At 61.7% G+C, this 15,698-nt stretch overlaps 1 protein-coding gene across 4 annotated transcripts in view; it reads left to right on the forward strand.

The window, feature by feature from the left end:
- PPFIA4 (PTPRF interacting protein alpha 4) overlaps window positions 1-15,698 on the forward strand; it is a 115,738-nt gene that overhangs the window by 75,913 nt on the left and 24,127 nt on the right. For 3 of the 4 annotated variants that reach the window (XM_064173428.1, XM_064173430.1, XM_064173431.1), the window contains 9 exons: window positions 3,001-3,092; window positions 8,092-8,233; window positions 8,987-9,192; window positions 10,972-11,212; window positions 11,428-11,463; window positions 12,011-12,144; window positions 12,302-12,456; window positions 12,999-13,092; window positions 14,112-14,193. In XM_064173428.1, coding sequence (XP_064029498.1) covers window positions 3,001-3,092; window positions 8,092-8,233; window positions 8,987-9,192; window positions 10,972-11,212; window positions 11,428-11,463; window positions 12,011-12,144; window positions 12,302-12,456; window positions 12,999-13,092; window positions 14,112-14,193 — 1,182 coding nt within the window. The remainder of the gene's footprint in view (window positions 1-3,000; window positions 3,093-8,091; window positions 8,234-8,986; window positions 9,193-10,971; window positions 11,213-11,427; window positions 11,464-12,010; window positions 12,145-12,301; window positions 12,457-12,998; window positions 13,093-14,111; window positions 14,194-15,698) is intronic. The other variant, XM_064173429.1, reaches the window with a different exon arrangement.

The raw sequence follows: 15,698 nt of genomic DNA on the forward strand, positions 1-15,698 counted from the left end.
ACAATCCAGTCCCATCTCCATGTTTCTGTCACACTCCTCCACCCATGAGCCCTGCCAGGGACAGCAGTGAGGCCCTGGTGGCTTCCTCCACTTTGCTCCAGTTCTCTCTGGTGCTGCCCAGGCAGCCCTGACCCCTTCACCCCCAAAGCATTCTCAACCCAGGAGTGGATCTGCTGCTCCATGCCCACCTTGCAGATGGCTCTGTAGGGTCTTGACACCCTCCCTACTCTCAGATGAAGCATCTCAGTAGGGTCCACAACACAAATCCACCTTGGCCTGTGCTGGGGAGCTTGAGGGCTGCAGCTCCTTGGAGCAGCAGGAGCTTTTGGGACGTGCCCCATGCATGGCTGGGAGGTTGCTTTTCCCCTCACCCAGGACCTTGCTGCCCCAGATGTGAGCAGGTGCAGGCCCTGCAGGCTCTCCCTGCCCATGGCTGCCCAGCTCAGAGACTTGCATGGTGCTGCCTGCATGTTCCCCACCCTGCTTCAGCCTAATCACCCTCGGGACTGGATCCTGCTCTGCCTGATGGATCCCTGCCCTGCCTGATGGATCCTCCCTCCCCTGCCTGCCTTCAGCCTCCCTCCTCACACTTCCACAGGGCAGCACTCAGTGGCAGCTCCCCATCAGGGTGGGGTTGGCAGCAGGAGGGACAAAGCCATCACCAACTCTGACCTTTGCTAAAGGAAATGTGCAGGCTGTGAGCTGGAGCCAATCCAGAGCATCTTGGTGGGACCAATTCTCCTTCACCTGCAAGCAGCAGGGCTAGGAGCTGCCCTGTGTCTGTCTGCCCTGGGACCTGCATCACCCCAGCATGGCCATCCCCAGCCACCTGCAGGAGCCATTTCTGTGCCACTGTGCCCAAGGTGCCCTGAGCCTGGCATGGGCATTTATTTTTCCCAAGGGAACATAAACCTGGCACTGCCTCAGGATGTGGAAGGGCACAGAGCTGACTGCTCCCAGGGGCAAACCCAACCCCTGCCTGTCTCTTGCCTCCCCCAGAGCTGGCTGTTCCCAGGGGCAAAGCCAACCCCTGCCTGTCTCTTGTCTGCCCCCAGAGCTGACTGCTCCCAGGGGCAAAGCCAACCTCTGCCTGTCTCTTGTCTGCCCCCAGAGCTGGCTGCTCCCAGGGGCAAAGCCAACCCCTGCCTGTCTCTTGTCTGCCCCCAGAGCTGGCTGCTCCCAGGGGCAAAGCCAACCCCTGCCTGTCTCTTGTCTGCCCCAGAGGTGGCTGCTCCCAGGGGCAAAGCCAACCCCTGCCTGTCTCTTGCCTCCCCCAGAGCTGGCTGCTCCCAGGGGCAAAGCCAACCCCTGCCTGTCTCTTGTCTGCCCCCAGAGCTGGCTGCCCCTCAGGGCAAAGCCAATCCCTGCCTGTCTCTTGTCTGCCCCCAGAGCTGGCTGCTCCCAGGGGCAAAGCCAACCCCTGCCTGTCTCTTGCCTCCCCCAGAGCTGGCTGCTCCCTGGGGCAAAGCCAACCCCTGCCTGTCTCTTGCCTCCCCCAGAGCTGGCTGCTCCCAGGGGCAAAGCCAACCCCTGCCTGTCTCTTGCCTCCCCCAGGGCTGGCTGCTCCCAGGGGCAAAGCCAATCCCTGCCTGTCTCTTGTCTGCCCCCAGAGCTGGCTGCTCCCAGGGGCAAAGCCAACCCCTGCCTGTCTCTTGCCTCCCCCAGGGCTGGCTGCTCCCAGGGGCAAAGCCAATCCCTGCCTGTCTCTTGTCTGCCCCCAGAGCTGGCTGCTCCCAGGGGCAAAGCCAATCCCTGCCTGTCTCTTGTCTGCCCCCAGAGCTGGCTGCTCCCAGGGGCAAAGCCAACCCCTGCCTGTCTCTTGTCTGCCCCCAGAGCTGACTGCTCCCTGGGGCAAAGCCAACCTCTGCCTGTCTCTTGCCTCCCCCAGAGCTGGCTGCTCCCTGGGGCAAAGCCAACCCCTGCCTGTCTCTTGCCTCCCCCAGAGCTGGCTGCTCCCAGGGGCAAAGCCAACCCCTGCCTGTCTCTTGTCTGCCCCCAGAGCTGGCTGCTCCCAGGGGCAAAGCCAACCCCTGCCTGTCTCTTGCCTCCCCCAGAGCTGGCTGCTCCCAGGGGCAAAGCCAACCCCTGCCTGTCTCTTGTCTGCCCCCAGAGCTGGCTGCCCCTCAGGGCAAAGCCAACCTCTGCCTGTCTCTTGTCTGCCCCAGAGCTGTCTGCCCCTCAGGGCAAAGCCAATCCCTGCCTGTCTCTTGTCTGCCCCCAGACCTGGCTGCTCCCAGGGGCAAAGCCAACCCCTGCCTGTCTCTTGTCTGCCCCCAGAGCTGGCTGCCCCTCAGGGCAAAGCCAACCCCTGCCTGTCTCTTGTCTGCCCCCAGAGCTGGCTGCCCCTCAGGGCAAAGCCAACCCCTGCCTGTCTCTTGTCTGCCCCCAGAGCTGGCTGCTCCCAGGGGCAAAGCCAATCCCTGCCTGTCTCTTGCCTGCCCCAGAGCTGGCAGCTCCCAGGGGCAAAGCCAACCCCTGCCTGTCTCTTGTCTGCCCCCAGAGCTGGCTGCTCCCAGGGGCAAAGCCAACCCCTGCCTGTCTCTTGCCTCCCCCAGAGCTGGCTGCTCCCAGGGGCAAAGCCAACCCCTGCCTGTCTCTTGCCTCCCCCAGAGCTGGCTGCTCCCAGGGGCAAAGCCAACCCCTGCCTGTCTCTTGTCTGCCCCAGAGCTGGCTGCTCCCAGGGGCAAAGCCAACCCCTGCCTGTCTCTTGTCTGCCCCAGAGCTGGCTGCTCCCAGGGACAAAGCCAACCCCTGTCTGTCTCTTGTCTGCCCCAGAGCTGGCTGCTCCCAGGGACAAAGCCAACCCCTGCCTGTCTCTTGTCTGCCCCAGAGCTGGCTGCTCCCTGGGGCAAAGCCAACCCCTGCCTGTCTCTTGTCTGCCCCAGAGATGGCTGCTCCCAGGGACAAAGCCAACCCCTGCCTGTCTCTTGCCTCCCCCAGAGCTGGCTGCTCCCAGAGGCAAAGCCAACCCCTGCCTGTCTCTTATCTCCCCCCCAACAGCGGCGTCTGTCTGATGAGATTGACAAGCTGAGGCTGGAGGTTGATCAGCTCAAGACCAGAAGTGGGACCTTTGTGGAGAGTGTCCATGCAAGGTAAGAGCCTCCTGCTCTGTTGGTCTGATTGCAGCTCCCCAGAGACTCAGAACCTGACAGAACAATCCAATACAGGATCTGATTCTCTGATCCTGCTGGAGCCAAGTTGCAGCTGTGTCCCATGCACAGAATTGTCAAGGGTTGGAAGGGACCTCAAAGGTCATCCAGTGCCAGCTCCCCCCCCCACGAGCAGGGACACTTCACTCTAGATCTGCTTGCCCAGAACCACAGAAACACAGAATTAAGCAGGTTGGAAAAGAGCTCTGAGCTCATCGAGTCCAACCCAGCACCCAACACCTTCTGATTCACTGAGCCCTGGCACTGAGTGCCTCAGGCAGCCTTAAACACCTCCAGCCATGGGCACTGCACCACCTCCTTGGGCAGCCCATCCCAGTGCCAATCACTCTTGCTGGGAAGAACTTTGACAGAGTGATTGGCACTGGAATGGGCTGCCCAGGGAGGTGGTGGAGTGGCTGTGCCTGGAGGTGTTGCAGCCAAGCCTGGCTGGGGCACTTAGTGCCATGGTCTGGTTGGTTGGGCAGGGCTAGGGGCTAGGTCGGGCTGGAGGAGCTTGGAGCTCTCTTCCACCCTGCTTGGTTCTGTGACCTTCTTCCTAACATCCAGCCTGAACCTGCCTTAGCACAGCTTGAGGCTGTTCCTCTTCATCCTGTCCCTGGGTGCCTGGCAGCAGAGCCCAACTGTCCTCTGTGACCTGTGCTGGATTGTGTGGTCCTGCTCTGGCAGGGAGGTTGGGCTCAGTGATCCCCTTGGGTCCCTTCCAGCCCCTCTGAGCCTGTGTGATCCTGGCTACAGCCTCCCTTCAGCTACCTGTAGAGAGCAATGAGCTCTGCCCTGAGCCTCCTCTTCTGCAGCCCTGGTGAGGCCACACCTTGAGTGCCTTCTCCTCTGCCCTGTCTTTGGAGAGAAAGGAATTAGATGCAGAGAGAGGAAAGGAGTAAAGCACCCAGAGAGTCTGGCTCCACCTGGGGTTGAAAGAAGAACTTTAACCATAAATAAAAGGTACTGGAGGGAGGGGAGGGACAAAAAGGTCCAGGGGAGGGAAACCAGGCACAAAAATACCTCTGCAGGCAGGCTGAGGGCAAGGGATGGAGGCAGAGCCAGGCAGTGCTGCTCCCCCCGTGTGGTGGCATGGCCAGGTGGGAGAACAGGAGCAGCAGGGCCCAGGGTGGTGCTGGCAGGCAGGGAGGGAGGGCAGGAAGAGAAAATGCCTCTGGGGTTGCAGGGGTGCAGAAGTGGGAGTGAGGCAACCACTGCCCCTGGCTGGGGGCAGAGCACCCCCAGCGAGGAGTCAGGAGGAGCTGGGGTCAGGTTCAAGACCATCCCCAGGAGACTTAACCCTTGGCACCTGCCCACTCCCTGCCAGCCTGCCTATGCCCTGCCAGCCTGCCTATGCCCTGCCAGCCTACCCACCCCCTGCCATCCTGCCTATGACCTGCCAGCCTGCCCACCCCCTGCCAGCCTACCCACCACCTGCCAGCCTGCCTATGCGCTGCCATCCTGCCCACCCCCTGCCAGCCTGCCAACTCCCTGTCAGCCTGCCTATGCCCTGCCAGCCTGCCCATCCCCTACCAGCCTGCCCACCCCCTGCCAGCCTACCTATGCCCTGCCAGCCTGCCCACCCCCTGCCAGCCTGCCTATGCCCTGTCAGCCTGCCCACCTCCTGCCAAACTGCCTATGCCCTGACAGCCTACCTATGCCCTGCCAGCCTGCCCACCCCCTGCCAGCCTGCCTATGCCCTGTCAGCCTGCCCACCTCCTGCCAAACTGCCTATGCCCTGACAGCCTACCTATGCCCTGCCAGCCTGCCCACCCCCTGCCAGCCTGCCTATGCCCTGACAGCATGATGACATCCTTCCAGCCTGCCCACCCCCTGCCAGCCTAACTATGCCCTGCCAGCCTGCCCACCTCCTGCCAGCCTGCCTATGCCCTGCCAGCCTGCCCACCTCCTGCCAGCCTGCCTATGCCCTGCCAGCCTGCCCACCCCCTGCCAGCCTACCTATGCCCTGCCAGCCTGTCCACCTCCTGCCAGCCTGCCTATGCCCTGCCAGCCTGCCCACCCCCTGCCAGCCTACCTATGCCCTGCCAGCCTGCCCACACCCTGCCAGCCTACCCACACCCTGCCAGCCTACCCACCCCCTGCCAGCCTGCCCACCTCCTGCCAGCCTGCCCATGCCATGCCAGCCTGCCCACTCCCTGCCAGCCTGCCCACACCCATGGCCTTGGGGCTGTTTGGCTTTCAGGGTTCCAGAGTGTTGCTTTGTCGTGGAGTGGCTGTGCCTGGAGGTGCCAAAGCCAAGCCTGGCTGGGGCACTGAGTGCCATGGTCTGGTCGACTGGCTCTGGTTGGCTCTCTGGGCTGCCACTGCACACTGCTGGCTCAGGTTGAGCTTCTCATCCACCTTTGGTCATCTTAAATCAGCTCCCTGCCTTTGCCAGTGCACATGAGGAGTGTGACCCTGCTGAGCTGCATGTTTGGGTCTGCAGGGTGAGGAGGAGCAACCAGGCCAGGGTGGCAAAAAGTGGCCTCATGCCCAAGAGCAGCCACTGCAGTGCTCAGCCTGAGCATGGAGGAGGAGGATGAAGACTCATAGAGTCACAGACTGGGCTGAGCTGGAGAGGACCTCCAAAGCTGACCCAGTCCAAGCCCCTGCACTCAGCAGGGACATCCTCCTGGAGCAGGCTGCCCACAGCCCTCCCCAGCCTCACCTGGAACACCTCCAGGCATGGAGCCTCAGGCAGCTCCCTGGGCAGCCTCTTGCAGTGCTCCAGCAGCCTCCTGCTGCAGAACTTGCTCCTCACATCCAGTCTCAATCTGCTCTGCTCCACTTTGCAGCCACTGCCCTCGGCCTGTCCCTGCAGGCCTTTGGGAGCAGTCTCTCTGCAGCCTGCTTGCAGCCCCTTCAGGCACTGCCAGGCTGCTGTTAGCTCTCCCTGGAGCCTTCTCTCCTCCAGGCTGAACACCCTCAGCTCCCTCAGCCTGTCCCCACAGCAGAGCTGCTCCAACCCCTCACCATTTTCATGTCCTCCTCTGGGCCCTCTCCATCAGGTCCATGTCCTGCCTGTGCTGAGGGCTCCAGAGCTGATGCAGCACTGCAGGGGAGGTCTCAGCAGAGCAGAATCCCCTCTGGATCTGCTGGCAGTGAAGCTTTGGATGCAGCCCAGGCTGCCCCTGGCCTCCTGTGCTGCAGGCTCACACTGCCTGCTCCTGCCCAGCTTTTTGTCCATCACCACCCCCAAGTCCTTCTCCTCAGGGCTGCTTCTCCTCCCCCAGTCTGCACTGCCAGGTGCAGAACCCTGCACTTGCTCTTGTGGAACCTCATGAGGTTCACCTGTGCCTACCTCTCCAGCCTGCCCAGGTCCCTCTGCATGCTATCCTGTCCCTCTGGCACATCCACAGCACCACTCAGTTTGGTGCCACCTGCACACTGCTGATGGTGCCTGGATCCCACTGCCTGTAGCACTGATACAAACATTAAACAGCAGAGGTCCCAGCACGGACCCCTAAGCATCACCACTTGTCTCTGCTCTCCATCTGGAGCTTCAAGCCACTGAGCACCACCCTCTGGATGCCACCATCCAGCCAATTCCTCATCCAGTGGGCAGCCCACCCAGCAAATCCCACCCAGCAAATCCACATCTCTCCAGCCTGGCCAGCAGGATGCTGTGGGGACCCTGTCAAAGGCCTTGCAGCAATGCAAATGGATGCTCCTTAGGTTGTTCCTCATCCTTGCATCCAGAGGTTGTTCCTCATCCTTGCATCCAGAGGCTGTTCCTCATCCTTGCATCCAGAGGTTGTTCCTTATCTTTGCATCCAGAGGTTGTTCCTTATCCTTGCATCCAGAGGTTGTTCCTCATCCTTGCATCCAGAGGCTGTTCCTCATCCTTGCATCCAGAGGTTGTTCCTCATCCTTGCATCCAGAGGCTGTTCCTTATCCTTGCATCCAGAGGCTGTTCCTCATCCTTGCATCCAGAGGTTGTTCCTTATCCTTGCATCCAGAGGTTGTTCCTCATCCTTGCATCCAGAGGCTGTTCCTCATCCTTGCATCCAGAGGTTGTTCCTTATCCTTGCATCCAGAGGTTGTTCCTCATCCTTGCATCCAGAGGTTGTTCCTTATCCTTGCATCCAGAGGCTGTTCCTTATCTACTGACACAGTCACTTTGTCACAGACAGCCTCTAGGTTGGTCCTGCAGGACCTGAAGAAGCCCCAGCCTGTTCCTGCTGGGAGATCCCAGACAATGCTCCTGGTGTCCTCACACCTGGAAGCTTTGTTTCCAGTGGGGCTTTGTTCCCCATCAGGGTTGGGTTTTTTCCTTCATGAAAACCTTGAGGAAAACCCAAAAAGGAGGAGGGAACCTCCCTGGGTCTGCACCATGGAGCTGGAGAAGAGGCACAAGGCAGGCTTGGCAGGTGCCAGCTGTTCTCCAGAGGGCAGCACAGGAGGACACTCTTCAGCCCATGGCTTCATCCCAGCCCCACTGCACAGCTCTGGCCAGAGCTGGCTGCTTCTGAAGCAAAGGAGAGCCCAGGGCATGGAGTCACAGACTGGGCTGGACTGGAAGGGAGATCCAAAGCCCATCCAGTCCTAGCCCCTGCACTCAGCAGGGACATCCTCCACCACAGCAGGTTGCCCACAGCCCTCCCCAGCCTCGCCTGGAATATCTCCAGGGATGGGACCTCAACCACCTCCCTGGGCAACCTGTTGCAGTGTTGCAGCAGCCTCCTGGTGCACAACTTGTTGCTGAGCTTCCTGCCATCTGTGAGCACATCCCCAGGGCCAGCGTGGGGGCAATGTGGCAGCTTTGCCCAGAGCTTGGCTTTGCTTCCTTTCCTACAGAGCAGGACAGCACCACTGCTGCGGGCATCCTGCGGTGGCCTCAGCCTCCTCCTCTGCCCTGAGCAAGCCTGGGCTGCAAGGGGAGCAGCCTGGGGGTGAGGCTGCAAGAGGCAGCCCTGGACAATGAGAGCCTTCACCCCCCCAGGTCCCACATGGGCAGTGCCACAGACCTGCGCTTCCCCCTGGGCGCTGTGGTCCATGCCCCTGCGGAGCCCTTCGGGGCTGCCCCAGGCCTGCAGCGGGCACAGAAGGGGAGATTCACTGCCCGCAGAGAGGAGCCAGCCAAGGTAAGCCAGGCCTGGGCCAGGGCACAGGGGGAGCTGGGGTCCCCTCCTGCCCCTCCTGCTGCCCTCCTGTGTCCTGGAGCTGGGGTCCCCTCCTGCCCCTCCTGCTGCTCTGATGTGTCCTGGAGCTGGGGTCCCCTCCTGCCTCTCCTGCTGCTCTGATGCGTCCTGGAGCTGGGGTCCCCTCCTGCCTCTCCTGCTGCTCTGATGCGTCCTGGAGCTGGGGTCCCCTCCTGCTGCCCTCCTGTGTCCTGGAGCTGGGGTCCCCTCCTGCCCCTCCTGCTGCCCTCCTGTGTCCTGGAGCTGGGGTCCCCTCCTGCCTCTCCTGCTGCCCTCCTGTGTCCTGGAGCTGGGGTCCCCTCCTGCCTCTCCTGCTGCCCTCCTGTGTCCTGGAGCTGGGGTCCCCTCCTGCCTCTCCTGCTGCCCTCCTGTGCCCTGGAGCTGGGGTCCCCTCCTGCCTCTCCTGCTGCCCTCCTGTGTCCTGGAGCTGGGGTCCCCTCCTGCCTCTCCTGCTGCCCTCCTGTGTCCTGGAGCTGGGGTCCCCTCCTGCCTCTCCTGCTGCCCTCCTGTGCCCTGGAGCTGGGGTCCCCTCCTGCCCCTCCTGCTGCTCTCCTGTGTCCTGGAGCTGGGGTCCCCTCCTGCCCGGTGCCCGGAGCGGGTGCCAGGGCTTCCCCGCGGGGCTGGGCTGGGGTGGCACTGCTGCGTGGAGGTGCCCAGCTGGGCGTGGGCAGCCATGGGGGTGCACTGTCCCTGCAGGAGTGGGAGCAGGCCCAGGCAGGCAGCGTGCTGGGCACAGGGCCCCATGCCTTCGACAGCGACCCTGAGATCTCGGACGTGGATGAGGATGACCGCGAGACGCTCTTCAGCTCCATGGATGTGCTCTCCCCTGGGGGCCACTCAGATGCCCAGACGCTGGCCATGATGCTCCAGGAGCAGCTGGATGCCATCAACGAGGAGATCAGGTAGTGACCATGGCCAGAACCCACCCCTGCCTTGCTCTTCAGTGCCTCCAGGAGGGCAACAAAGTGCCAGGTGGTGGAGGTGGGAGGCTCTGGTGCCCCAAAGTGGAGGGCTTGGCCCAGCTTCAGCCAGGGGATGGCTCCTGGGCATCCAGCCATGGGGCTTGGTCCTTCCTGTGCATGGCTCCCTGCCCCTCACCTGCACCAGTGGTGGCTCACAGGAGGAAACATTCCAGTTGGCAAAGCCACTCAGGATCACCAAGTCCAACCCAGACCCCTGCTCTGTAAGGTGCTCCCAAAACCATGGCCCCAAGCACCACATCCAAATGCTCTTCAACACAGAATCACAGAATCAGTCAAGGTTGGAAGGGAGCACAAGGAGCAGCCAGTTCCAACCCCCCTGCCATGCCCAGGGACACCCTACCCTAGAGCAGGCTGCACACAGCCTCAGCCAGCCTGGCCTCAAACATCTCCAGGGTTGGTGGCTCCACCACCTCCCTGGGCAGCCTCTGCCAGTGCCTGACCACTCCTGCTGGGAAAAAATTCTTCCTCATGTCCAGCCTCAGCCTCCCCAGTGGCAGCTTGAGGCCATTCCCTCTTCTCTCACTGTTTCCCTGTGAGCAGAGCCCAGCAGCAGCCTCTCCACAGCCTCCTTTCAGGCAGCTGCAGGCAGCAGTGAGCTCTGCCCTCAGCCTCCTCTGTTCCACACTGCCCATCCCCAGCTCCCTCAGCCTCTCCTCAGCACATTTATTCCCCAGGCCCTTCCCTGCCCTCCTCTGCTCTGGCTCCAGCACCTCCACATCTGGAGGTGGAGGTGCCCCAACCTGAAGCCAGCACTGGAGCTGTAGCCCCAGCAGAGCAGAGCACAGGAGGACAATCCCCTCCCTGCTCCTGCCATTCCCTCTTGTTCTATCACTGCCTGCGGGCAGAGCCCAGCAGCAGCCTCTCTGCAGCTCCTCTCAGGCAGCCGTAGAGAGCAGTGAGGTCTCCCTCAGGCTCCTCCCGCGGCGTGTCCCGGCTGGGCTCGCTGTGCATCCTGATGGATCTCACAGGATCACAGTGTCACAGTGTCACAGTATCACAGTGTCACAGTGTCAACAAGGTTGGAAGAGACCTCACAGCTCATCAAGTCCAACCCTTTACCACAGAGCTCAAGGCCAGACCATGGCACCAAGTGCCACGTCCAGTCCTGCCTTGAACAGCTCCAGGGACGACGACTCCACCACCTCCCCGGGCAGCCCATTCCAGTGGCCAATGACTCTCTCAGGGAAGAACTTTCTCCTCACCTCCAGCCTAAATCTCCCCTGGCACAGCCTGAGGCTGTGTCCTCTCGTTCTGGTGCTGGCCACCTGAGAGAAGAGAGCAACCTCCTCCTGGCCACAACCTCCCCTCAGGTAGTTGCAGACAGCAATGAGGTCTGCCCTGAGCCTCCTCTTCTCCAGGCTAACCAATCCCAGCTCCCTCAGCCTCTCCTCGTAGGGCTGTGCTCAAGGCCTCTCCCCAGCCTCGTTGCCCTTCTCTGGACACGCTCAAGCATCTCAATGTCCCTCCTAAACTGGGGGGCCCAGAACTGAACACAGCACTCAAGGTGTGGTTGCTGTGGATCCCGATGGATCTCGCTGTCGATTCTGCTGATCAGGGGCTCCGAGTCACAGCTCTCAGGCAGCGTTTCCCCAGGGTGAGGAGATGCTGTGGCTGGAAGGTCTGAGCTGCCTCCCCAGGAAAGGAGTGTGTGAGGGGGGGGAGGGGACAGGAGCCCTGAGCCCCTCGCTGCTCCCCCAGGATGATTCAAGAGGAGAAGGAGTCCACGGAGCTGCGGGCGGAGGAGCTGGAGACCCGAGTGACCAGCGGCAGCATGGAGGGGCTCAACCTCACCCAGCTCTGCAAGAGGGCTTCCATCCCCACCTCGCTGACTGCCCTGTCCCTGGCCAGCTCATCCCCCCCCCTCAGCGGCCGCTCCACCCCCAAGCTGACCTCCCGCAGCGCCGCGCAGGACCTGGACCGCATGGGCATCATGACGCTGGTGAGGGCATCCCCGGGGCAGGACGGGGTCGGGGCAGGGTGGGGATGCCCGGGCTAGGGCAGGGGCAGGAGGGAGGGCTGAGGCTGGCACCGGGGTGTCCGTGTCTGCTGTCTGCCAGGCTGGCAGGCCTGGCCCCGAGCCTGCTCCGCAGGGGGGGCTGTGCTCCATTAACTGCCCCCTTTCTGTGTCTCTCTCGCTTTCCCCCTTGCAATCAGCCCAGCGACTTGAGGAAGCACCGGAGGAAACTGCTAGTGAGTGGCTCCCATCCCGTTGGTTTTTGTCCAAGCCCCTTTTCCAGCCTGCTCCTGGCTTTGTCCTCACCAGGTCAGGGTGCAGCAGGCGCGGGATGGAGCTTGGGACCCCAAAGGCATCGTGGGGATCCCCGAAGGTGCTTGGAGATGTGCCAGCCGGCAGCCTGGGGGGGCTGGCAGGACGCGGGGAGGTTCAGGAAGCCCCCGGGTCCTCCGAGACTGTCCCCTCCGGTGACAAGGGTGTCTTTGGGACATTCCTCTCCGTGCTCCTCAGAGCCCTCTGCTGAGGGCCAGCAGCTGCTATCCCCACCTGGACCATGGGGCTGTGTCCTCTCTCCTCCTTGTCCCCAGCAGCTCGGCCCTAAGGCCACCTCCTCCCCATCTGCTTGGGCATCTCGACCCGTTGCCAGAGCTCTAGTTCGGGCCAGTCCTGGGCTCTGGTGGCTCTTTTGGCCATGCCTCCACGCAGCAAGAGAGAGGCAGGCAGCAGGGCAAGGATGGAGCCGGGCTGCGGCTGCCCAGCCTCATGGCTCCTCTGCATGTTCAGTCGCCTGCAGCTCGGGACGAGAGCCGAGAGGACAAAACCACCATCAAATGTGAGACGTCTCCCCCGTCCTCGCCCAGGGCCCTGCGGCTGGAGAAGCTGGGCCACCCTGCTCTGAGCCAGGAGGACGGCAAGAGGTAAGGGCAGCATCCCCCGGACCCGGCAGCATCCCCCGGACCCGGCTCCGGCGCTTGAGGACCGGCGGCGGCGAGCGAGCGGCTCCTGGGTTGGGGGCTGGGGTCCGTCCAGAGTCACCTAAAGGCTTTGCTGTTCTTCTCCCTCCCCCGTGCCCAGCTCGCTGGAGGAGCAGGCCAGCAGCACCAGCAGCCAGGACTCCCTGCACAAGGGCTCCAAGAGGAAGGGGATCAAGTCCTCCATCGGGCGCTTGTTCGGCAAGAAAGAGAAGGGTCGCTTGATCCAGCTGAGCAGAGAGGGGGCCACGGGGCAGGGTCAGTGAGCAGCCCTGCGCCCACCCACCCTCGGGCTGGGCTCTCCACTCTCCTCCCGGCACTGCCTGCCTCTGGGGGGTGCCAGGCAGAGGAGCAGGGACACCCCTGCTGGCTTGGGGGAGCGCTGGGGTGGGGGTGGGGAGAGGGGCACTGCCTCCCTGCAGCATCATGGCAGGTGGGGGCTGGTGTTTCCTGCCCCACGGTGCCACTCTCGATGCCCTCCCAAGTGAGGGCTGTCAAACTCCACGGCTGCACCTTTACCTTTAGTGGCCCCAAACTTGCTTCCCTCCCCGTGGGACCTCCTTGATTTTGCAGAGCCTTCTGGTGGGAGCTGCTTTTTCCACCCCTAAATCCTTTGCTGCTGCATCTTGAAAAGGGAGGGATGGCAAATGGGGGTCCCTTGAGCCTCCTGGGGTGTGGGGTAGGTTGGAAATGTCACCTCCTGTGCTACCACTGCGCGTCCCCAACACCTACCACAGCAGTGCCCACATTGAACACTTGAGGTGTGGCACTGACCTGAGGGTGTCTTGCTTGGCCAACAGTGCTGCTGACTGAGGTGGAGGTGGGCATGCAGGACCCCCTGGGGCTTGGCAAGCTGGGTGCTCAGGCTGAGAAGGATCGGCGCCTGCGGAAGAAGTGAGTGCAGCTCCCTCCCTGCTCCAACCATCAATGTGTTCTGCCCAGCATGGGGCATGGGGATGGGTGCTGCTGGGAGGTCTTCTCATCTTCAGCCTCTCCTGAGCCCTCTCAGCTCCATCATGACCTTAGAGAATCCTAGAATGGGTTAGGTTGGAAGGGAGCTCAATGCTCAGCCAGTGCCAAGCCCCCTGCCATAGGCAGGGACACCTCCCCCTAGAGCAGGTTGCTCAAGGACTCATCCAGCTTGGTCCTGAGCACCTCCAGGGAGGTTGTGGAGCACAGAAGCACCCAATGTGATCAAAGATCAAAGATCACATTGGGTGCTTCTGTGCTCCACAACCTCCCTGGAAAACCTGTGCCAGTGTCTCACCACCCCCAACCTGTGCCAGTCTCTCACCACCCTCAACCTGTGCCAGTCTCTCACCACCCTCACTGCACACAACTTCTTCCTCACATCCACTTTCAATCTCCCCTCTGCCACTTCAAACCCATTCCTCCTCCTCCTCTCATTCCCAGACCTTCTCAATAGTCCCTCCCCAGCCCTCCTGCAGCCCCCTTCACATCTTGCAAGGCCACTCCAAGGTCTCCTCCAAGCCTTCTCCTGTCCAGCCTGCACAGCCCCAACTCTCTCAGCCTGTGCTCAGAGCAGAGCTGCTGCAGCCCTCTCAGCATCTTGGTGGCCTCCTCTGCACTGGCTCCAACACTTCCATGTCCTGCTTGTGCTGGGGGCTGCAGAGCTGCCCCCAGGACTGCAGGTGGGGTGTGAGGAGAGCAGAGCCAAGGGGCAGAATCCCCTCCCTTGCCCTGTGCCCACACTGCTCTTGCTGCAGCCCAGCACAGGGTTGTGTCTGGGCTGCAGTCACACTGCAGGCTCCTGTTGAGCTTTGCATCACCCCACACCCCCAGGTCACCTTGCTACCAGCTGGTTCTTGCTGCCCATGGTCTGTTCCTTTTCAAGAGCCTCTCCCTCCCCCACCAGCCCCCATCAATCACTCTGTTGCTTCTGTTCCCTCCAGACATGAACTCCTGGAAGAGGCTCGGAGGAAAGGATTGCCCTTTGCTCACTGGGATGGCCCCACTGTTGTGTCCTGGCTGGAGGTGAGGCAGAACATGACTGAGCATCATCCCTATGCCCTGTGCCCCACTGCTCTGGCATGCCCTCCCCAGCAGCCTGCAGTCCAACCATGCTTGGTCCATGCACAGAACTGGTGGCTGCAAAACTTGGAGGAGCAGAGGAGCTCCTCATATCCCTCACATCTGAGCAGTTGTAGCTTGAGCACAGCTTTGGGCTGAGATGCTCATGGATGCTCTTGCCCTTGGCTGTGCCCATCACATACAGGGGTCCTGGGCTGCTTGAAGGTGCAAAGCAAACAGGAGCCCCACAAGAGTATCCAACTGCCATGAGAATACCCAACTGCCATGGATGCATGGAATGGGTTGAGTTGGAAGGCATCTTTAAGATCATCCTATTCCAAAGCCCCTGCCATGGGCAGGGACACCTCCCACCAGCACAGGTTGCTCAAGGCCTCAACCAACCTGGCCTTGAATACCTCCAGGGAAGGGACATCCAAATCATCCCTGGGCAACCTGTGCCAGTCTCTCTCCACCCTCACTCTCAACAATTTCTTCCTCGTCTCCAGTATCAATCTTCCCTCTTCTGCCTCAAAGTCTCTTGTCCTGCCACTACCAGCCCTTGTCCAAAGTCCCTTCCCAGCTCTCATGGAGCCCCTTCAGCTACTGGAAGGCTGCTCTAAGGCCTCCCTGAAGCTTTCTCCAGGCTGAACAGCCCCAGCCCCCTCAGCCTGTCCCCATAACAGAGGTTCTCCATCCCTCTGATCATCTTGGTGGTCTCCTCTAACCCCTCTCCACCAGCTCCATCTCCTTTAGCGCTGTGTTCCCCAGCCCTGAAGGCAGTGCTGCAGCTGAGATCATAGAATCATGGAATCAACCAGGTTGGAAGAGACCTCCAAGATCATCCAGTCCAACCTAGCACCCAGCCCTATCCAGTCAACCAGACCATGGCGCTGAGTGCCTCAGCCAGGCTTTTCTTGAACACCCCCAGGGACAGTGCCTCCACCACCTCCCTGGGCAGCCCATTCCAGTGCCAATCACTCTCTCTGTGAAGAACTTCCTCCTAACATCCAGCCTAGACTTCCCCTGGCACAACTTGAGACTGTGTCCCCTTGTTCTGCTGCTGGTTGCCTGGGAGATCCGAGCAGAGAACAGAGCAGAGGGGCAGAATCCCCTCCCTGTGCTGCTGCTCTCCCTGCTCTGGCTGTAGCCAGCACTCAGCTGCCCCTTTGGGCTTTGCTGCCGAGCTCCAACCGGGGCAGCTCTGACAGCAGCAGCAGCGGCAGTGTCAGCAGCAGCAGCAGCAGTAGCAGCAGCGGCAGCAGCAGCAGCAGCAGCAGCAGTAGCAGCAGCAGCAGTAGCAGCAGTAGCAGCAGTGGCAGCAGCAGCATTAGCAGCAGCATTAGCAGCAGCAGCAGCGGCGGCAGCAGCAGCCGCAGCAGTAGCAGCAGTGGCAGCAGTAGCAGCAGTGGCAGCAGCAGCATTAGCAGCAGCATTAGCAGCGGCGGCAGCAGTAGCAGCAGCAGCAGCAG

The sequence above is a fragment of the Pogoniulus pusillus genome, chromosome 39 (assembly GCF_015220805.1).
Source record: "Pogoniulus pusillus isolate bPogPus1 chromosome 39, bPogPus1.pri, whole genome shotgun sequence".
Lineage (NCBI taxonomy): Eukaryota > Metazoa > Chordata > Aves > Piciformes > Lybiidae > Pogoniulus > Pogoniulus pusillus.